Source organism: Sapajus apella, unplaced genomic scaffold (assembly GCF_009761245.1).
Source record: "Sapajus apella isolate SASKATOON/1434 unplaced genomic scaffold, GSC_monkey_1.0 scaffold28, whole genome shotgun sequence".
NCBI lineage: Eukaryota > Metazoa > Chordata > Mammalia > Primates > Cebidae > Sapajus > Sapajus apella.
This window is the reverse complement of record NW_022436968.1, coordinates 4,405,428-4,429,509: the sequence shown is the minus strand read 5'-3', so window position 1 is coordinate 4,429,509 and position 24,082 is coordinate 4,405,428. Positions and strand designations below refer to the sequence as shown.

The window sequence follows — 24,082 nt, the reverse complement described above, 5'->3', positions numbered from 1 at the left end:
CCCAGCTACTCAGGAGGCTGAGGCAGGAGAATTGCCTGAACCCAGGAGGCGGAGGTTGCGGTGAGCCGAGATCGCGCCATTGCACTCCAGCCTGGGTAACAAGAGCGAAACTCCGTCTCAAAAAAAAAAAAAAAAAAAAAAAAAAAAAAAAAAAAAAAAAATTTTATTCCTAAAGTAGAATAAGATGGCATGCATAAAAACATATAGCATAGATTTATTATGCATAAAAGCATTAAAATTTTTCTTGGATTAACTACTTGCATGCTTAAAATCTGATATGTAACTAAGTTTATAATTAATTTGGGGTGAAGATAAATGTTATGCTTGTTTGTGCTCACACAAATTCCTGCACAAAAAAAATTGAGCCGAACTTTTAGAAATGAACTATAGATTTATCAATGACTGGTTAAATTTCAGTTGCATTTATTTTCCAAGAGATGTAGAAAAGTGAAACAGAGATGTTCCCCCTCCTTAAAAATATGTCATTAAACCAGAAAAAATTTCTTGCTCTCCTTGGAAGAAGCTAGGTTGAATATGTTCAGATGCCAAAAATGAGCTATTCTGAACTTTAGTAAATTGTTTACCACTACATCATTTCTCAGACTACAAACCAGAACACTTATTTTTCCAATAAAATTTTAGTAGTCATCAAATACTATTTTAATTATATATGTGCAGTGGAACACATCTCAGCATATTAAGTATAGCAATTAAAACAGACATGTCTGGAATAATGATAAATAAAAATTGGGTAAAATTTCTACCTTGAAATTAATGTTAACTACAGTAAATGTATCACATAAGCAAGATCAATAAGCTCTAAAGAGGTCCAGGGTTGTAATTCATGAAGAGAAGCTGGGCAAACAGTGTGGGACTGTTCCTAGAAACCTTGCCGTTTTTTCACTCAGTAAATGGAACTGATAAAATCTGACAGCTTGATTCTTTTCGGTTGGACTAAGTTTAGAAAAAGGAGAAAAATAGGCAAAAGTCAAAATTAAAATTCTTCACTAACCTTTCTCTTGAAATCGAGGCTGTTAAGCATTTCCTGCAGTGTCAAAACTTCCTGATTCATCATGGCACTATTCTTGTCACTCTGATCTGCAAAGGTAAAGAGATCAGATTTAGAGTCCTCTCTAAGTCAGAACTCTCTATTCCTGAAAGTCAAGTCAGCCTCAATCCGCCACCCTAAAACAGCCCTGGCCCGGAGAACTTACGTGGTAAGAGACTAATTGGGCTCACTAGAGGTGAGCTTGGAAGTCTCCGCTCATTTTGCCAGGAAGAATTACATCCAAGCATGCAGAAAAGGACCTCTTTATTTTACAGACCTTCAGGAAAGATTCTGAAGGTCTGTAAATGAACTATTATAGACAGAACAAAACTTCACTTGGTGTTTTGTTTTGGTGGTGGTGCATGGAGGAGATAAAGCTGTCGTAATGGATCCCTTACTGGAAACCTTTACATTATTAATGTACTTGGTTGTTTGGTAAAAGTAAGGAAGGTGAGGATCTCCCCTTGTGCCCATGATTAAATTATATTTGACTCTCTGTTGCCTTCACCTACCCCTCCTGCCTTGTTTCATATGCAGGAGTTATGAGAAACTGCCTGGTAGAGTTACAGTCTTGTCTATGTAGTCTCATGAACTAATAAAGACTAAGTTCTTTACTTTCCCCCACTTTTATTTTCAAAATGAGCTGGCCTCATCATAAAATTAGCAGTGGGCCAGAGTTGTAACCAAGAAAAATATCTGGCTGACAAAAAAAAAAAGGTTTATCCTTTTTTACATGGAAATACATGCAATAAATAAACATTATATTATTTAATTTGAACATTAAACTTTGTTAACATAGTGGTGAGACTCAGAAAATGACACCCCAAAATAAACTTTATTGACATAGTGGTGGGCTCAGAAAATGACGCCCCAAAATAAGCAGCAGCCTCAAGGTCTCTTTCAATCCTCTGTCTCTCCATAGCACAGATGAAGTGCTCAGAAGCTCCCTGATCTGCCTAGAAACTGGACCCTTAAGAGGAACACAATTGCCTTTGATCCATTTCCTGAAATTTCATTAGCTAGAGAAGGTTAATATTCATATCACAAAGGAAAAGTCTGAAAATTAAACACCACACCTAGAGCCCAAAGTTTGTTTCTAACCATTGTTTGTTCTTAGGTTCCAGTCAATTATTCAAGAGAATTATTTACTAACTACCACCTGGGCACTGGGTCCATTCATTAACTTTAAAAATCAGGGCATAAAAGCATCTGTACCCCATTGGATTATGGGTATTCTCCTGCTCTTCTCCCATCCTGCGCATGTTAAATTTATGTGCCCTTTTCTGTTATTGATCTACCTTTTATTAGTCCATATTCAATCAGAGGGTGAAGGGGGAAGGTTCCCTTTTTGCTCCTACAATGGCAAGTGAATGTTTATACCAACCATTCATGTTTATGAAAAATGAGGACTGGGAATGCTGATTTGACTTGTGTAATTGTGAAAAGGAGGACCCAGAACAATAGTGTGGCAAATTTCCCTACAAAACAGGACTAATCTCTAGGAACTCATTTTTGGTTGTAATAATTCACAAATTCACTAACTCCTAGATCCCATACATAGCAAAATCTTGCTTACACAGCATTTTGGCAACTGAAAACTTCTTCAGCTAACCTTTCTCATCTTCACCAAGGATACAATAACTTGTTTCCCTTGTATTTTTCTTTTCACTTATAACAGGATGGAACAAACAAAATAAATATTTGTGGATTTAGGTGATAAAAATGATCATTTTAATTCATAATGTACAGGAAGCACTGAAAAAGTGACTCAAATCATAACAAATTAAGTTAAAATATTCTAATTCTTAAAATTAGTAGTTTGCATAGAAAATTTGGAATAAGGCTGCAAATTTGTAGTTGTTCTAAACCCTTTTAGGGTCATGGACTCCCCCTTTGATAATGAAACCCATGTTTGTGCCATTTCTTCTGAATGGAAAAGTTGTATGTACAAATAATTGTGAAGATTTTGAATAATACTTCCTGGAATGCAAGGCATCTTCAGCATATCAGGAGAAGAACCTAAACACTTCATCTTCAAGTATGAAAAGTTAAATGTTTGATCACAATCATTCATACTTTCTTCAAGATACATTTTAAGTCAACATTTTAATAGTCAAAGATAATTCTGCAAATGAAAAGTTTATATCTAATTTTTAAAATTATTTTAAAATAATTTTAGAGATACAAAAAAGTTGCACAACTAGTACAGAGTTCTCATATATCCTTCACCTAGATTTTTTATTCTCTTACATAAAAATAGTAAGCATAATGATAAAAACAAGTAAATTAACATCAGCGCCATTCCATCAACTAAACTAGACCTAATTAGAATTTTGCCAATTGTCCCATTAATTGCAACATACTATAAACTATTCATCTATTATTATTTGTAAATCTTAGGTCTTGTAAATATTCTCTTTCCCTTCATTTTTTAAAAAACACCTAGTTGTAAACAACTTCAGTGTTTAACTATAGAAAAATAGTAAAATAAATTGCAGTGTCCTTACCTTTTGCCATTTATGCAATTACTGAAATTATGTTTTTAGAGATTTCTTGACATGAGGAAATACTTAAAAATAAAACTTTAAATGCAGTACACAAAATTATATACAACCTGATTTCATTTTTTGAAAATAAATACATAGATGTGTATGTATGTGAACATACAGAGAAAAGGCTGGAAGGAAATATATTTTAGCAGTAGTTATCTGTAGATAGTGAGATTTCATCAGATTTTTATTTTTTAATGCTTTCATCTATTTTCCATGCTTTCTTCTATGAAACACATTTCTATTGTATAATCCTAGAAAATGGTATTAAAATACTACTTAGGGATTATATTAGTAATTCTCTGATTATGTTAGGCAATTATTATTATTTTTGGTTTTGTAATAATTATATTTTGATTCTATATAGGAGAAGGTTTTTATTTTTTAGAGATGTATGCTGAAGTTGGGTAATTCCTCATGCAGTTTGAAATTTACATTGAATTTGCTGGTAATTTACTCAGAATTGGTTGTATATCTATTAATACACACACACACACACACACACACACATATTTATATGCAGAAAGAAGGAAAAAGCAAAACAAGAAAATACTCCCTGTATTTCCCTAGGCTCACCTAAGGAAGTAGATCAAATTTACCAACTCTGTCAGTGAAAAAAACTCTAGTCAAACTGCCTTTTTGTCCCTATGCAGAATTATAGAAAAAACAAAAACTTACCCATTGTCTGAATTGTTTTATACCTGTAGTCAAATTCATCTTGCAGGTCTTCTAAGTATTTGGTATCTTGTTCTGTCATCTTTTCACAAAAGAAAATTTACTCACTCAGCTGTTACAATTAAGCATGTCAATCAAACAACATCATAAGTATTTAAAAACACTGTTTGGTGCTTCCAGTATTCAACAGCAACCAAAGACAGTAACGAATCCATGCTTTTGAAGAGCCAAGTCATATGAAAGTTGAATAATGCTAAAAGAACCAGATTGAACTTGTCTTTCCAGCTATTCTCTCTTTCTGCTTGTCTGGAAGTCTTTCAGCATCTACTTGCTCATTTCTTAATTAGTTCCAAATGATGCTATGCATATAATCTTTTTAAATTGGAGAATATGAATATTTTTGCCCTTTTAGAAGTCTTGGGTATTTCATATAACTCAGTACTAATGTATCAATTAGTACTTTTTGCTTAAGCCTTCATTCAAATATGCTGTAGTTTATGACAATTCAGCTTAAATACTTTTTTTTTAAAAATTTCCTGAAATATGCCTGTGTTTCTTCTGTGTCTCCTGTTATTCTGTCTTTAAGATTTTTACTTTACTTTTCTCCAAACCTGGTGATAGTTTCCTGCTCAGATTTAATAGTAAATGTCAAGATCTGGGCTAAAGGCTTTTTACATATTACCTCCTGCAGTCCTCACAACACCCACGAAGTGGGTTAGCCTCACTTTTACAGAGGAAGAAGCAGAGGCTACGAGATGTGAAGTAACTCACTCGTCACTCAGGTGTTCAGTGAGAAGTTTGTGGGAAGTCCAGCAGTCTACCCCTGACCCCTCCCTTAACCAAAGATAGACTTACTGTGCTTCCTAGATTCAGGCTACTTTACTTCCTTTTCTTCTCAGAAAAGTCAAACTTTCTACTGCCTGCTGATTCCAAGAAGTCTTCTCTAAGGAAACATGTATCTACCACAACAGTGCTTTCATCACAAATTTTAAATTTTAATCAGAATTAAATTTAGTCCAAATTTTAACTTGTTGGTTACAAAAAGTGTAGAATTTGGAGTAAGAGAATCTGAATTTGTATTCCAACTCTATGATTTATTAGCTGCATGGACTTGGGCAAATGTCTTTGCATTTTAGCTTCTTTGCCTGTAAAAAGGCTTGTGGGGGTGGGGGGAGGAAGGAGGCTAACAGTATCTACCTCAAGGAGTTGTTATAAGGATACATGAGTTCCACTGCTTAAAACAGTGCCTGGTACCAAATATATGCTTCATAAGCAGTAGCTATTCTAATCTTTTTTTTTTTTTTTTTTTTTTGAGACGGAGTTTCACTCATGCTACCCAGGCTGGAGTGCAATGGCGCTATCTCGGCTCACCGCAACCTCCGCCTCCTGGGTTCAGGCAATTCTCCTGCCTCAGCCTCCTCAGTAGCTGGGATTACAGGCACGCACCACCATGCCCAGCTAATTTTTTGTATTTTTAGTAGAGACGGGGTTTCACCATGTTGACCAGGATGGTCTCGATCTGTTGACCTCGTGATCCACCCGCCTCGGCCTCCCAAAGTGCTGGGATTACAGGCTTGAGCCACCGCGCCCGGCCCTATTCTAATCTTCTAATCCCTGTTTGTTATCTCACTCTGTTAATGGCATTCTTTATATTTATAAGCCTTAGAAAAGAAACAAAGTCATAGCTATTGACTACACGATATACTGTCTACCCATCCAAAGTAATAACAGCTACCAATTTTGAGCAGCCTGTGCTGTGCCTATACCTTACATATATTATCCTTTCAGCAACCTGCAAAGTAAACTATTTTCATTTTTTATGTGAGGAAATTGAGGCTGAAAGTCATACAATAATACATGCTCAAGCGAGAATTCAAATCTAATCTGGTCTAGCTTCGGTCTTTACTCCTTCTTTTCACTATACCCCAGTACGACTTGTAGCATTCACTTTGATGCTAAGTTTCTGCAGAACAAAGTCCCATGGAAGACTCTGGGCTACTAAAGTCATGGAACCCACACGCATGAGAAAATGAACCAAAATAAAATATGATCGTTTTAAAGCAGAGATATACTGTGGTTCCATCTTTTGATCTCAAAATTAATTAAAAGCTGAAAGAAGGCACTATCTTGCAGAATCTTCTAATGAAAAGCATATTAAACTAATGCCGAACTCCGAAGAGTCAATGCTATGGTAAGTAATTAAAGGGCTTCTAGATTATATTGTCATCAGTAATTGCAAAAGGTGAAAATACCCAGTGATAATCTTCAAAAGCTCTCTGAATGATCTGAGAGCTACATTGCAAACATTCCATAGAGAAAATGAGGTTATGGTATAAGTGGGGGAATTACATTGATTGAAAAGCACTGCTTTGCCTAAAAGTCAGGCCAGGTTTCCTGGAATCAGAGCGTGGGACAGGGATCAGGTACATAGGATTTGTTGAAGGAGTCCTCTTAGCAGAAAGGATGCACAAGACAGGGAAAGGGAAGGGGATGGAGCTAAGTGAGCATGTAGTTTTCATTTAAGTCAAACTTTGGTTTGAGAAACCCAGGAGCATAGCCTGCACCACAGGTTAACCTCAACTTGAGGCAAGGGGTCTGTCCTCTTTCCCCACAACCCCATGTCACTTAGTCATTGCCTGAAGGCAGCCAGTCTCCTCATAGAGGCAATTCTCCAGAAAAGCCATTAACGGCCAATACTCATAGCAGCTGGGGAATCCATGTGCAGGCCTGGTGAAGATCTGGTTGGGGCTCCAAAACCCATGGGCCTCTGCTGCACCCAACTCCTCAGGAAGTTAAAAGGAATTTGTGCTGGATGCAAAACCCATCTGTGTACTTGATTAATGTGCTTAAGTATTCTTATTATGATAAAATAATAATCTCCTGCCTTTACACACTTACAGGGTGAGTAGAGTCCTTAGTTTTGACATTATAATGTGCCAAGTATTTGTCCTAGGTCTGTCTGATTCCTTCTCACAACAGTGTTAAGCCTACACTTTCATGTTTTACTTGTTATGGAGGATTACTAAATCAAAGTCTGAAAATAAATTTAAACCCTATGCCCATTATTCAGATAATATTTGGGACAGTTTTAAATATTTATGAAAAGCATATTAAACTAATGCCAGAACTCTGAAGAGTCAATGCTATGATAGGTAAGTAAAGGGCTTCTAGATTATATTGTCATCGGGAATTCCAAAAGGTGAAAATACCCAGTGATAATTTTCAAAAGCTCTCTGAATGATCTGAGAGCTACATTCCAAACATTTCATAGAGAAAATGAGGTTATGGTGTAAGTGGGGGGATTACATTGATTGAAAAGCACTGCTTTGCCTAAAAGTCAGGCCAGGTTTCCTGGAATCAGAGCCTGGGACAGGGATTTATAGTTTATTTATTTTTATGGAATTATTATTTTTATAAATGGCAAGGAAATGAATGCTATGTAAGTTTTTGAAAGGAAATTGACATCCTATTTTATATACATCCTATTTTAAAGACAGAAAGTCTTATTTAAGACATCTTCACTAGATCAATAAAATTGATAAATCTCTAGATAGACTGATTAGGGAGAAAAAGAGAAAACAAAGCTGAGCACAGAGACTCACACCTATAATCCTAGCACTTTGGGAGGCTGAGGCGGGCAGATCAGAAGGTCAAGAGATCAAGACCATCCTGGCCAACATGGTGAAAATCCACCTTTACTAAAAATACAAAAATTAGCTGGGCATGGTGGTGCAAGCCTGTAGTCCCAGCTATTTGGGAGGCTGAGGCAGAAGAATTGCTTGAACTCAGGAGGTGGAGGTTGCAGTGAGTTGAGATTGCACCACTGCACTCCAGCCTGGCAACAATGCAAGACTCCATCTCAAAAAAAAAAAAAAGAGAGAGAAAATAAAATTTACCTATATTAAATGAGAGATGTGCCATTACTACAGATTCTACAGATATTCAAATGACAATAAACATGAACAACTTTATGCCAGTAAAACAACTTAGATCAGTGGACACATTTCTTGAAAAACACAAATTGGCTAAGCTCATTCAAGAACAAATAGATAACCTGAATAGCCCCATATCAAAGAAGTTCAAGTTGAAGTTAAAATGTTTCCCATAAAGAAATATTCTTATGTAAACACAGTATGTGAGAGATATTTATCTTATTAACAAATTGCCCTATAACTTCTATATACACTAACTTTGGGCACATGAGAGAATGATGCATAGTTATTTGGGGACAGCAGCCAGCCTGCCTAGGAATCTGTACAAGGTCACTTACCTGCACACTGTTTTTAATGGCAGCCACTTTGTGCTCCACATTCCTCTGTCTTTCTGAAACTGAAGAATTTTGTAAGGATTTCTCTAGAGGCCCCTGGAAAAAGAGTGTCTTGAAATTTCACCGGTTTTGAAAAGGTTTATGATGAATGCAATACATACAGCATACAATTTGAACTGAGGTCTGGATCAACGTGATATGAATACTCTGCAGCCATTAAAAAGATCATGCTGTAGAAAACTATTTAATGACATAAAATTTAAAGTGTTAAAATTTGAAGACTAGAGGAGATTATAAAAATACCATATATAGGCTGGGTGTAATGGCTCGCACTTATAATCCTAGAACTGGGAAGCTGGGGTGGGTGGATTGCTTGAGCTCAGGAGCTCGAGACCAGCCTGGGCAACATGGTGAAACCCCATCTCTACTTGAGTACAAAAATTAGCTGGGTGTGGTGGCATGCACCTGTAGTCCCAGGTACTTGGGAGGCTGAGGCAGAACTGCTTGAATCGGGAGGTGGAGGTTGCAGTGAGCCGAGATTGTGTCACTGCACTTCAGCCTGGGCAACAGAACGAAATTCTGTCTCTAAAAAAAAAGAAAGAAAAAAACCCCACCATATATAAATATAAATATATATATGATATATATTGCTCAAACATGTATATGCATGTGTATAAATACACTTGCAAATGTATGGATAGATGTATAGATATGTAAACTCAAGTACACATGAGTGGAAGAACATATGCACCAAAATCTTATCTATGTGTTGTCTCTGAATAGTGATATTCAGAGATAATTTGAGATCACAATTACAGATAATTCAATGATTTTTAAAATTTTGTCTCTAATTCTCTATAACATCTATATAACTTTTGAAATCATATAAAACCAATACATGTAATTTTTAAAATGGTATAATGAAACTATATTAAATTGGGCCTAAATTTAGAATTGGGGATGTTGAATCTGCTGAGATGAGATTTGTTTTTACTCTAGAACAAAGGGAGTTTATGAAAGAAAAGGTAAAAATGTTAGCCTGGTTAAGCAGAAAGACAGTTTCTGCAAGCACAACGTCTTAGCTACTCCAATAATCTGACACTGAGTGTGTTCCTTAGATAAAAACTTCAATATTAGAGATGAGAGTTAGAGATGTAAGCAGCCCCTTAATCTTAAGTTGGGTGGGGAGCTATGATTAGAAAGGTTGATAACTAAAATCCGCAGCAAATTCAGTGCAGTAACCTCAAGTAGAACCCATGTCCTTGACTCCTAATCAGATATTCTTCAACTATACCACACCCTTCCAACTGGCAAAGCCTTTATAAAATACTCTTTCTCTCACTTCAGCCTCCATTATTTGTCTACCTAGTTGAAATTTAGTGAGCAGTGCTTCTTTTGTGGTAGTAAGTGGTACTGGCAAATTATTTTCAGAGTGACGTTGATGAGCATATACTCAAACAAACGTTTTGACTGATAACTGACATTTGAAGAGAACAGGCGCACATGCACACACACGTGCACAGACGAATACCTAGAGATAAGAGACATACAAAAAAGGACAGCTGAGGACACATCTGAAAATACCTTATATTTGTAAAAGTATCTTGAATTTTACCCCAAAGGTGCTGAATCAACTGTATGTACTTTAGAAACTTGCTATAGTTTTAAAATTAAATAAAAATAATACCATCCTTCTTCATCTAAAAAACAAAGTTGTTACAACTTCAAAGTCCTCCCAAAATAGCCATAACCTGACAATAACAAACCAGGAGCATTTTTAAGAGTTAAAAAAAAGACTCTTTTGGCCACATGCGGTGGCTCACACCTGTAATCCCAACACTGTGGGAGGCCGAGGTGAGACGATCACTTGAGGTCAGGAGTTTGAGACCAACCTAGGCCATGTGGTGAAACCCTGTCTCTACTAAAAACACAATAACTAGCCAGGCATGGTGACAGGTGCCTGTAATCCAAGTTACTTGGGAGTCTGAGGCAGGAGAATTGCTTGAACCTGGGAGGCAGAGGCTGCAGTGAGCCGAGATCATGCCCCTGTACTCCAGCTGGGTGACAGAACGAGATTCTGTCTCAAGAAAAAAGAAAAGATACTTTTGTTAGACTTTCAAAAATAAATCTAATGGATAATTTATTAAATTATGGAGGATGTCATGTGGAAAATTATTTGCATAGTAGTCTTTCCTTTTTGTAAGGATTAACTGAAAAGAATATTCATTAAAGATTGCATTGACTCCTCTGCTTGTCTTCAGTGAGGACTCGGAATTCATCCAGGAAAATGGGATAAAATATAATCTAAAATGTGTTAGGGTGAAGTACATTCACACAATTTTTTTGTTTTGTTTTGTTTTGTTCGTGTTTGTGCTTGTAGAAAGTGATTTATTTAGAGAGAGAAACAGGAGAAGGAGAGAGAAAGAAACCGCTAAATCTCAGACCGAGTGACAGAATCCAGAAAGATGGAATCCAGGAGAGGAAAGCAGCTTCCACACTGAGTGGAGGGGAATAGAGAGAGATGGTGTTTAGGAGGGGAAGACAGGCTTCCACGAGAGAGTGTGGAAGGGGACTCCAGAGGGAAATCTAGGATAGAGAAAAACAGCTTCCACAAAAGGAATGTTTGTGGAAGGGGACCCAAACATGGAGTCCCACATTCACACAATTAACAAGCAAGAATTTGTGGAGCTTCTGTAAGATGAAATTCCTGCTCATGGACTGGTTTAGCCTGGGAGGAAGGAAATGGAAGCTACGGAAGGGTATAGAGCAAGACCCGTCTGTGAGAGAAACATCCAGGGAGAGGCAGAGTGGGAATGACAGGAATTCAGCTTGGAGGTGATTACTGTATTCCTAGGCTGATATTGTAGGACCCTAGAACAGAGTGTGGCCGATACAAACAGGAAAGGATGTATAGATAAGATTCCAGGCATACACTCTGGAGAGACTTGGTAATTGTCTTAGCATGGGGGTGGAGAAAAGGAACTACTCAAAGATGACCCTTAAGAGCTTGATTGCAAGTGACTGGAAGGATGGCGGCACCACTAACATAAGTGAAAGAGGCTGGAAAGATTCTTTAAAAATTTCTCCCTCCCTCCCTCCCTCCCTCCCTCCCTCCCTTTCTTCCTTTCTAAGAGACACGGTGGATTACGTGATGTGAACATAGCTCACTGCAGCCTTGAACTGCTGGGCTCAAGTAATCCTCCTGTCGCAGCCTCCACAGAGCTAGGACTATAGGTATGTGTCACCATACCCAGCTAATTTTTATTTTTATTTTTATTTGTGTGTGTGTGGAGACAGGGTCTTACAACATTGCCAAGACTGGTCTCAAATGCTTGGCTTCAAGTAATCCTGCCACCTTGATCCCTCAAAGTGTTAGGATTACATGTGTGAGCCAAAGATGAGAATTTCTGTTTCAGAAAAATTTCTGTCAGAAAACTTGAGTTCAAGGTGTTAACAAGATCTCAGAAAATATTACCTGGACAGGCATGTTGGCTGCAGCCAATATTCTCCTCTCTTCCCTTAAACAGTTTGAAATAACCACAGCTACATGCATTGGATTTCCGTGAAATTTTCCCTGAAAAAAAAATAATAAGCAAAAATAATTAACATGAAAGTGTAAATATATGCATCATAAGAAAATATCACCTCTTGAAAATCAACAACAATCTCTCAGTAAATATGTAAAATTATTTAGGATTTGTTCCAATAATCTGTTCCATTAGAAAGCTACAGAAACTTATACAATAAACACACACCCCTAAAGAGAATATTTATCTCTTTGTCCTCAAAAATAACTTTTAACAATGAAAAGTGTTTCTTGAGCATCTTTTTAGGAAAGATCCTGAACACACACTTAGGAGGGTCAATTTAAGTTTCAGGCAGGATTTTTGTTTGTTTGTTTTGTTTTTGAGACAGAGTTTTACTCTTGTTGCCTAGGCTAGGGTGCAATGGTGTGATCTTGGCTTACCACAACCTCTGCCTCTTGGGTTTAAGCGATTCTCCTGCCTCAGCCTCCCAAGTAGCTGGGACTACAGGCATGTGCCACCATGCTCGGCTAATTCTGTATTTTTAGTAGAGATGGGTTTTCTCCATGTTGATCAGGCTGGTCTCGAACTTCTGACCTCAGATGATCCGCCCAACTCAGCCTCCGAAAGTTCAGGCAGGTTTTACACAAAAGTTACTTTCCTATAAATTATCATGACCCAGTGGTCTCAATTTTTCACTTATTAATTGTGTGTTATGGTTTGCTTAAATCATTTGTTTCTGTCACTATTTGGTACTGTTTGTGTCAACTAGCTCATAACTTCATTAGTATACTAGAGTGAAACTATAGCATACATTGTTTCAGCAACCATATTTTTGTGCCGGCTAACCATATACATCTTTTATTGTCAAGGTTAATGATGCAGATGCTGTAAACTGGCTGCCTGTGGGCCTAATTCAGCCATCAGTTACTTTGCTTAAATGAGAAGACTGGAATCCCTTTGGAGAAAGCGTGTACTAACCCAGGGTTGCCATAGTGCCCACCAGTGAGTGTCCCAAGCACTCATTTACCTTGCCTGCAAGGCCTCGGTAGGTGTCCGAGTTTTCTAAACTTACTGTATAGGACTAAGCTGAACAACACCATCATTTTAGTCAATAGTGTTAAATTTCTTTGTACCTGACTTTTTTTCAGGGCAGGATTAACAGGAAGCACAGTAGAAAAATGCACTTATTTAGTTTCCCTTGGCCCTCCTCTCTGAAACTGGTGCTAATATTTATGAAATGAGCAAAATATTAGCAGTAGGAAAAATAAAACAAAAATCCACAAAGTGGAAAATTAACAAACAAAAAGTAGATTATACAGATATAAACTAGAAGATTTTTCTAGGGAAAGAATAAGGTTATTGGTTCTAAAAATTTTTTTGGCTTTGCTGCCACAATTTTATTAAAGTGGTATGTTAATCACCACTTCTATTTGTTTTATTAAATGTGTATGTTAATTTCCACTTCTATTTGTAACACGAGTAAACACAAACTATCTGAATTCCTGCTCTTACATATTATACAGTATTCCAAACTCTTTCTTTTTTCTCTTTAAATCATAAGTCTCCAAATGAAAACAACAACAACAACAATAAATTGACTGAAACTCGGAAGGCAAAGAAATAAATATATGCATCATAACAAATGATCCTAGTTATGAAGCGGGGATACCAATTTCTTTTTTTGTTTAATTTCTGCATGTCAACAATTTCAGATTCTCTCTAGTTAGAACTTGTTCCCACTGTTAATTTTCCCATGTGTTGATTTTTTTTTCATGTAACCTATATTCAACTCTCCAAAAAAAGCTATGTTTTCTCATTTTGCCTTTGATTTATTTTAATATTATCCCATAGCTAAAAATAAAGGGCTTCTCCTAGGGCTAATTTGGAAGCTCTGTTATTCATGTACACTTGAAAACTCTTGCCATTTAAGACCAGGATCCTCTTGTTTTTTAGAGTTCCTCTAAGAGCCCAAGAATTACTATTATTTGCCTGGCTTTCTCACTGTTTCTGGAGTATTTCTATGCCAATCATCTAGATACTACCTTTCAACATTTCTCAGTTGTGTTGTACACTTTCTTCATTTTCCTTTCTTGCGTGCACTTCTACCTTCCTGTTCAGATTCAGTTTCCCCCATTCTTTGTAAGGTTAAATTACTCACTTTTTCTTCTTTGTTAAGAGCCAGGAATCACCACTGTTTTCATCTAGGATATCTTTTCACTTTCCTTTGGCATTTTTTCTAAGGCCCCACTTAAATATATGAGACAAAAACATCTTATGGAAAATTTATCATTATAGATTCAGTACCAGATGAACACTTCTATTTTCCTAAGTAACAAAGGCATAACTCATATTCACCTTTCAGCAGTTACCAAGTATATGAACCTCAAAATAAAAACAAAACAAACTCCTAAGTATGTGTTGGTGGGAGGAAGGAAGAAGCATGCCAAAGAAAGAGAAACTGTTCATTTTCTGTAGGGTATCAGTTTCTCATGCAAATGTATTGCAAATACCTTCTACTCTCTGGCTTGTCGTGTTCCTATCTACTAGTGTCAATGAAGAGGTTTTAAATTTTAATAAAATCATTTATTAGTCTTTTCCTTTATGCTTCTTATGATTTAAGAAATTTTTCTCCAAGCTGTGGGCATGGAGATTTTTCCTTGTGGTTTTGCACCATTGATTGTAATTAATTTTGAGCTTATTAATAATGATAGTTTTCTTTCACTTTTTTCCATATGTCTACCAAATTCCAATACCATTTACTGAACATCTTATTCTTTCCCCACTGCTCTGCTGGGCCGACTCCGTCATAAATCAAGTGTTCATCTGTGGGTGGGCTTGTTTCTAGACTCCATTCCAGAATCTTGAGGTTCTATCTCTGCCTCGTCAATAGATTAGCTTTTTTTTTTTTTTTTTAACTACAGCTTTATAGTTAAGTCTTGATGTCAAGTAGAATATTTGTATTTATGTATACATTTTAGAATCAACTTATCAAGCCTCTCTCTCTCTCTCTCTCTCACACACACACACACACACACACACACATATAACACCAGTGTGTGTGTGTGTGTGTGTGTGTGTGTGAGAGAGAGAGAGAGAGAGAGAGAGAGAGAGAGAGAGAGAGAGAGAGAGAATTTTCATGGCATTAAATATTTAGATAAATTTTAGGGAGATATGGCATCTTTATACTTATGTTCTAATCTACTTATTTATGTCTTCTTTAATGTGTCTCTATTAAACATTATAATTTTACACGTTTCATTAGGTTTATTTCTATGTAGTTTGGTATTTTTGATAGAAGAATAAATATCTTTTTCTTCATTGTTTTTGCTGTTCTATAGAAATATAATTGATTATGAATCCAGCAAGCTTGCTAAACTCTGATTCTAATGCTTTTGTAACATCTCTTACCAATTCTAAATTTTTATCTGTGGCTTATTTTGAATTTTCTGCATACACAAATCATACATTATATGGATATTGATAGAACTTTCCTTCTTTTCAATCATCTAACTTCCATCAAGATTTCATCTTTGTCCTAAGGTGGCTTATTTAGAAATGTATTGGTTAATTTCAAAACATAAGGATTTTCTATGTATCTTTTCCTTTCTGTGAATTTTTAGCATAATTCAATTTTAACCAGAATATATGCTCTGAATGACTTTAATCACTTTAAATTTGTTGAGACATAGATATTTACTAATATATCAGTACTGTATACATATATTAAAGGGGAAGTATATGTGTAATAAGCTGGCCAATGTCTTCCTAAAACTACTTCTCTTTAGAGTTCAATTTTTCTGAATCTCTTTTAAACTTAGATTCATTGGCACCCATATTTTTCCATAAAATAATGTCTTCTGGGCCATCAAGAATGTCAGTGATGCATATTTCTGTAGAGTGTGCACAATTATTGTCTTCATTTTGTAAGTTTGACGCTGGCACTTTCTTGATCTTTCCAAAATTTCTCAGTAGAAGGTTTCAGACAAGAACCAGGACTTTTATTTTTTCAACATAAGGTTAAATGGTTTGTTGACTGAAATGCTGAAGAGCTGTTAACAGTCTGGTCATGCCATCACGATTTACAACCACATCACTAATAGGTGAGATTCCTATTTAACTTTTCAGGCAGATGTCTGTGGAATCATTGAGAACTAGAATATATGGTAGATTCTCAGATGTCTCTTCCAGAAGACCTCTAATAAGCCTTCTGTCACCTCAGCCATTATCCATCCACTATTGTGGTTCACTCTCAATAATACCTTTAAAAAAGTTATTATTCTCAGACATTGTTTTATAGTTACACAAATTAAATATGGTGGCAACTTCAGCAATCAGCAGTTAGACATAAGATCACAGTGATATGCTGCTTTCGATATCCCAAATTCATAATATTGGCCTCCTTAAAGATCCTTTTGTATTGGCAGTATAATTTTCAGTCTTGCCAAGGAAAACCACTCCCTCATCTATAGCATTACCTCTTTGATTAAACACATATTATCATTTTTCCTCACTTGCATCCTGCTGGAAGTTAAGTGTATTCTGTTTAGTCAGCAGGATGTTTCTGATAAATTGATGCTGTACATCTTAATGATAATACTGTGCAATGCATGAATCATTCACTCCAGGCTCTTATTGTGCTGAGATTTCTTTCATCTATTATGAGAAATTTAGCAATTTCTCTTGCCACTGTTGCTTATGACAGGCAATCTTTTTTTGCATGAACTTCAGCAACAAAATATAATACAACTTTATCTCCTTGTGAGCATCTTCCTTTCTTACATCCTATAAAGCATTTTATTGTTGCTTTTCAAGAAAACTTGAAATTTAGGGTCATCCATCTAGTGACAAATAGTTGCTTCACAAATATCAAATTTGTACCCTGCTGATTTGTTCTCATCCCATTCTGCATATATGATAACTATTTGTTTCAATCCTAAATCATAGGGTTACATTTTGATGACATTTTAAACAGCAATTAAGATCAACATATGTTGCACCAACGGTGCACATAATTCAATTGAAGTGACAACATGAATAGCTTTGATCCAGTTTCACATCACAGGCAATGACAAAGATGTGATTGCCACATGGCAACAGCAATTAAGAGATGTTATTGATTGTGATATGCATTCTGATTTCAGAGATGTTAAAATGTAGAGAAAAGTGTCATAGACTCCATGAATATGCTATTTATTCTTTTTGCTACTTTATGCTAAATTTCTTGGCTTTCCTTCAAATTACCCTTCTACTGCCTTTCTACCTAATTTCCAAATTTGACTTGTCATTAAAAAGTAACTAGTTTGGCCAGGCATGGTGGCTCATGCCTGTAATCCCAGCACTTTGGGAGGCTGAGGAGGATGGATCACGAGGTCAGGAGTTCAGGACCAGCCTGGCCAAGATGGTGAAACCCCATCTCTACTAAAAATACAAAACTTAGCCGGGTGTGTTGGCAGGCGCCTGTAACCTCAACTACTCCGGAGGCTAAGGCAGAGAATTACTTGAACCCAGGAGTGGAAGTTGCAGTGAGCTGAGATCATGCTACTGCATCCCAGCCTGGGTGACGGAGCAAGACTGTCTCAAAAAAAAAAAAAAAAAGAAAGTAATTAGTTCATTTGCTCTTTTTCTTCCAAATAGCCCAATAAGTTCCAGAGTCATAAGTAATGGATATGAGAAGGCCTGTTCAAAATAATCTTCTTTGTACCAGCAATACCAAGCCTGAAATGTCACAATTAGGCATTCACTCCTCTGAGTTCTTTCCTCAATGGTCCTCTTAAAAATCTAAACACATTTGGAGAGTTAATACCACATTTAACAAATTTCCTCTGTATTGTGAAGGATTTATCAGATGATATTCTCTGACGGTAGTGACCTGGCAACTGCAGGATGGGAATGATAGATCCCAGGTCAAATAAAGGGAGAACTTTCAAGAGGGCCTGAAAGAGGTGGCGTTAGTGACCAAAGGGAAGAAACACATAACCAACAACTGTCCTGGCTTGGGTTTCCTCAGAAACTGACTTTGAGACAAGGATTTCAGTGCAAGTCTTTTAAGTGGAAGTTGGTCCCACAAAACATGGTTACAGAAGTGGGTAAGTGAGATGAGGAAGAGAAGGCAGCCACTAAGGGTGTGCTGTAAGCCACTTACACTGTTTTGCTACGGTGGGCTGAGAACCCTTGAAGTTGGTACGGAACATGTGACTTAGAGTAATCTACTCAAGGACTTTGGGAACTTTGTCACATCAGCTCTTGCCGTCTATCATTAGCGATTTAAAAACATAGGAAATTGGCAGTTGGGTTTCTACTTAACTAAACTAAAATGATAAGGCCAGGAAGATGTGGACAGGATACCGACAGGACACCTTCACCTCTGCTGTGCCAGCTCTTCTCCTAACCCCAATTTGAGAACTTTTTGACTTCTCATTTTTTTAAACTACCTACAAACATACTTCACTCAAATGTGGTATTTATCTTTCGTGGTATCTCTGGGATATGAAACATTTGTCTCCATTTACAGAGTAAAATGTTTTCATTCACATTTTTGAATAGAAAATGTGCCACCTACTGCATACTTCTGGTTGCCAGCTAGCTCTCTCTTTGTCATCACAAATACCGCTTTTGAATCACTTTTATCTTTATTCTTTACCAATGTCAAACACACTGGCCTGTGTGGGTATCAAATTGACTTACTCATAAATTAAGCAAATAAGCCAAAATGCCTTTCGAGTTAACATGATTTTAGTAATCTTTGATTTTAAAAAGATAGTTTTAAAATTATTGGTAAAATAAAATAGCAATGTCTTCAGAATTAAGACATTTGGCCTAAATTAGTCTCTGATAGGTGTTTTAAGATACAGAACTTTGGGTCCAGCACGGTAGCTCATGCCTGTAATCCATCACTTTGGGAGGCCGAGGCAGGCAGATCACAAGGTCAGGAGATCGAGACCATCCTGGCTAACAAGGTGAAACCCCGTCTCTACTAAAAATGTGAAAATTAGCTGGGTGTGGTGGTGCACGCCTGCAGTCTCAGCTACTTGTGAGGCTGAGACAGGAGAATTGCCTGAGCCTGGGAGGCGGAGATTGCAGTGAGCCGAGATGGCGCCACTGCACTCTAGCCTGGGTGACAGAGCGAGACTCTGTTTCAAAAAAAAGATATAGAACTTTGTTTCTGACCCTTGCTTAACTTGTCTATAAACTTATGTTCTTGGATTTGAGCCATTAGGATGCGATGAAGCCTAGTTCTAGGCGCTGTTCTTTGCCCCGGGCTCTGCACCTGGTACATAATTAAATTGCTTACCTCCTAAGTTTTTTACTAAAAATGAGCAATTAAGAATTAACATTACAATTAATACATATTAATTAAAACTACTAAATACAAAGCACATAAAAAAGGTAAAATGTATTTTTTATAAAGTTACAAGAAGGCCTGGGAATATGGTTTTTATTAAAGGAAAATTAATTTTGTCTAGTTTAAAAATGTTCAAGGATTGTTTTAAAAAAGGAGAAAACTGAAGGTTTAAACAAGTTGTAAAGGGTTTGAGAAAGATTAATCGTATTAAAAATTCTATGTGTGAGCAAGTTAGCTAAAATTTAAATGGAATTTTTTAGCTTTTCTATAAATTAAACATTAAAATTAAAAGCACACTGATGTAACGGCAGAATCTAGGCCTCTGTGTTAGAATCACAGGGTTTTGTTGGAGCATGGATCTACTTTTCAATAAAAAATTATAAAAATATAAAGAGTTTATGAAAATCTTACCTTATGGCTCAACTGATTAAAATCATATTTATTCATAAGGTTTTATTAAAAATAGCTTTAGCATTAACAATATGCTCTACAAAGGTAAAATAGTGGTTTTTCTGTCTTGAACAAGATTTTTGTATAATACTAAAAAATAATAAAATATTTTCATCTTTTGAGTAAACTATCAAAAAAAAAAAAAAAAAACTGGGGAAGAGAAAGATTTTGCTGCCAACAACAGGGTTCTTGTTGGCCTCATGCTATCTTTACTAGGTTTTATTGTTTGGGAAAGTGAATCTCCTCTCTACCAAAGAGAAAAGGTTTCTGCTCTTTTGAAATATTTGAATTATCATTTTGACTAAGTAAATGACTTATTTTATAGTGACCTGTGATCCTATTTGTGATATCAAGTGTTTAAGACCTTCGATATTTTACAATTCAAAATCAAATCCTAAATTCAGTCTTTTGACCTAAAATTCACTTTTCAGAAGTTCCAGAGAGACATATTGAGCTTAGTTGATATAGTAAAGTCATATAGAAAACCCTACCAAATATAAAATGGTGTTTAACTTTCTTTGGGTTATATTTATATTAATGTGTTATTATATATTCCAAATTATATGAGATACCTGTGATTCTGATATGCCTCTGTTGTCAGTAGTAATTATAATTATTATGTTAAATTGTTGAAATTTTTATGATGTTAAATTATTATGTTAAATTATTGAAAGCCACAGAAATAACCAAATTTCCTTGGCAATTGTGTCTTTAACTGTGGATGTTCTAAGACTTTTGTCATCCACAGATAATTGTTTTACACTGATTTTTTCAAAAGTGGTTCAAAGTTGGCTCAGGATTCTGACAGGTGCTCTTGAATGCAGGTTTCAAATAACTATGGAGACTGTGCTATTGGAATAGAAAGAAAACTTCCAGGACTCTCAAGGATAGCTGATGGGTTCATGAGAATTGCTGATTCAATATAGAGCAGAACAGGAATTAATTGCATAGACTGAACTAATAGAATATTTAAATAATTTTATTACTTTGTTTCTTTAAAACATTACTGATTCTTTTTATTTTGTTTTTCAAAGTCAAGAAAACCTTGTTTTCATTTGAACTATTTACAGCTTTTAACAACTGAGTAAAATATATTCTTGTGAGTGAAATTTGAGACATATTTCTTTCTATCTGATTTCTCCAAAATTTGGAAACTGTTTGTGAGTATTTTTAATTTATGGTAATAGTTATTTGCATAAGTTTAATAATAATCCATTTTTTTCTGTAAGAGGACACTCTGAAGACCCTGGTTATTTTAGCAAGTCTTTGATTGCAATGATATTTTAAGATATGAACAGATGGATTTGAGGAATTGGGATTGGTGTACAGAGCCCATAAAAGCCCTTTGGAAAAACTGGTCTTGTATCCTGCCCTTCACAGGGTTCTTGAACTGTGATAAGTAAAGATTGTCACTTTCTGACAGGCCCAAGAAACCCAAATTATCTTGGGACCTCAAGAAGGAGGAATTCATCCAATTCATACAACTATCTGCAGGCATAGATGAATCCTTGGCTGTGCCTGAAGCCTTTAAGAGGCCTAAACCGAGAGTCCTTATTTTTAAATAAAGGTTCTAACAAAGCCAATTTTAAAAAGAGACTGTATAGTAAATAATTATTCTTGATGCATTTTATGCAAATAATCAGACCAAGTATAATTAAACTAAAACTTACCGTGCAAATAAAACTTACTGTCCTGCTATGATGTTGTCTTTAGTAAAATTGGGAGATTGGAAAGAGAAAAATTATGTTTTAAAAGAAACTGTAATATACCTGTTGTCAGGTGCTAGCCTTGTCCATTCTTTTTCAGTTTTTATTATTTGCTACAATTTAGACTGAATTCTGACTTTCTCTCCTGGCTATGTCTCCAAATTAATATTTTCCCTTTTTTTTCCAGAAAATATTTCTGACTTGAAATCACTAGAAATTAAAACTATGCTTTTCTTAAGGCCCTTCAAACTGAAGCTAGGCAATTTAAACCTCAGGAGAAAATAACAGCAACCATTATTTTAACAACCTTTGCATCTGCCTGCTCATGTATGGACTTCTCAGAAAGTTCACTTGGACGCCTAGTTTGAACTACAATCCAGAAGAATCTGTCAGATTGCCACTGTAATCTGAAGATGCCTCAGAAACTCTAGAAAACTAGTATGTATACTGAGTGCTCCTGACATTAACCTTTTTTTCTTGTGTTTCTATAGAAATGCCTCTTAGCAGGGATCTGATTGTCTATATCACACATAGAAGCCTAATCCATCTGCAGTGGTGCCTTCTGAAACGGGACACAACTGCTTAACTGAATTGATCTACTCTCGGGACTAATATACTGATTAAAGAAGGCATGGGACAATATATTTAAATCTGCTCTTTTCCATTTATCCCAATTTGTCTATTGCTACTTTGTCTATCTCCATCTAACAACCTCTAAACCTGAATCTCTCCAAAGCCATCAGCTTGGCTTTTAATGCCTGAAATCTGTTTTAAGTTTCAAAGTGGGGACTGAAGGAAATTAAAATATTTTACTCCCAAATATATTTCTTTGATGTGTTTTGAAATGGCTGCAGCTTGGCCAGCAAACAGAATTGGTGTTGCAAAGCTGTCTTCTGTGGGAAAAATTTACATCTGTAGAGAATCTCCGTTAATTAAGCCACGCCCCCCCTTTCCATCCCACCACCCCATCCAGGACAGAGTAAGAGTCTGAGGTGCCTTTAAAAATCTGAAATGAAACATTTGCCATCTACATTGAGGGAGCTTCATTTACATAACAAGGCCACTTTTGCCAGCCAAACTTCTTCCTTTCTCAGCCAGTCTTTCCACTAAACCTGATTTCCCTAGTTCTGGCCATGCTCTGCATCTGTATTCTTTCCTGTGGCCTCAGGATGGTATATACATATGTTTCTATAACTCCTTGGGAATTGGCTCTTCATTCTTAGAGCTCCCTTGTATACATGCTAAATAAATTTGTATGCCTTTTTTTCCATTTAAAAAAAACCAACAACATCACTGGCCAGTTTCTGTAACAGGGCACAGTCTCAGTTCAGCTTCTTATTATTTCCTTCTCTTTATTCTGAGTATGCAGTTTTTCTCAATGTCTTCTACCTAATCCTTTTTCACCAGAATTGAAAGGCTATGTCTATAGTGAAAAAAACAAACCCACTAAATTGAAGAACAGCTGAACTAGTTGTTTTTAAGGCTGATTAAAATAGAATGGCTAGTCTAATAGGTTTTAAAAAGCAATTTTCTTTCATGATAAAAACTCTGAGTATACTAGCAATAGTGAACTTTCTCAACTTGATTAAAAAAAAAAAACTACCAAAAAACATACAGGCAATATACTTAATGGTGAGAAACTAGGCGCTTTTCTGTTAAGACCAAGAACAAGGCAAGGAGGCTGAACTCACCCCTCCTATTCAGCATCATATTGGAAGTAGTAGTTTAACACAATAAGGTAAGAAAAGGAAATAAATGGTGTACAAATAGGGAAGGAAGTAATAAAATTTTCTTTGTTCACAGGTGAATTGTCTATGTGTGTCCATAGACAGTGATTGTCCATGTAGAAAATCCCAAAGAACAAATAAAAAGCCTCCAAAACTAACAAGCCATTAGAGTAAGGTTACAGACTGCAATGTTAATACAAAAAGGTCAATTGCTTTCCTATAGAACAGGAACAAACCATTGGAATTTGAAATTGAAAGCACAGTGCTACTTATATTAGCACAAAAAAAAGAAGTATAAATCTAACAATATAGGTATAAGATATTTAAGGAAAATTATAATACTAATGAAATAAATCAAGAAGAACTAAAGACATGAAAAGATATTTCATGGTTACTTTAGACAAAAATAAGTAGATAAAGACTGTATTGTCAAGATGTTGGTTATTGCCGACTTACCTATAGATTCAATGAAATTATCTACAGATTCATATCAAAATCCTAGCAAGTTATTTTGTGGATAACGACAAACTATTTTTAAAGCTTATATGGAGAGTCTAAAGAGCCAGATAGCAACGATATTGAATGAGAAAAGCAAAGTTGGAGTGACCGTACTCAACTTTAGGACTTAGTATAAACCTATTGTCATCAAGACAGTGTGATAAGGGTAAAAGAGTGGACAGATAGATCAACAGAACAGAATAGACAGCTCTGAAATAGATCCACATAAATGTACATCACTGACTTTTGACAAAGGGGCAAATGCAGTACAACAGAGCAAAGGTAGCCATTTC

At 36.0% G+C, this 24,082-nt stretch overlaps 1 protein-coding gene across 4 annotated transcripts in view; it reads right to left on the bottom strand.

Moving 5' to 3' along the window:
- Window positions 1-24,082, bottom strand: part of STAT4 (signal transducer and activator of transcription 4) — a 129,571-nt gene that overhangs the window by 32,276 nt on the left and 73,213 nt on the right. For all 4 annotated transcript variants that reach the window (XM_032292608.1, XM_032292607.1, XM_032292610.1 and 1 more), the window contains 4 exons: window positions 12,015-12,113; window positions 8,543-8,635; window positions 4,276-4,354; window positions 1,013-1,098 (listed from right to left, as the gene is read on the bottom strand). In XM_032292608.1, coding sequence (XP_032148499.1) covers window positions 1,013-1,098; window positions 4,276-4,354; window positions 8,543-8,635; window positions 12,015-12,113 — 357 coding nt within the window. The remainder of the gene's footprint in view (window positions 1-1,012; window positions 1,099-4,275; window positions 4,355-8,542; window positions 8,636-12,014; window positions 12,114-24,082) is intronic.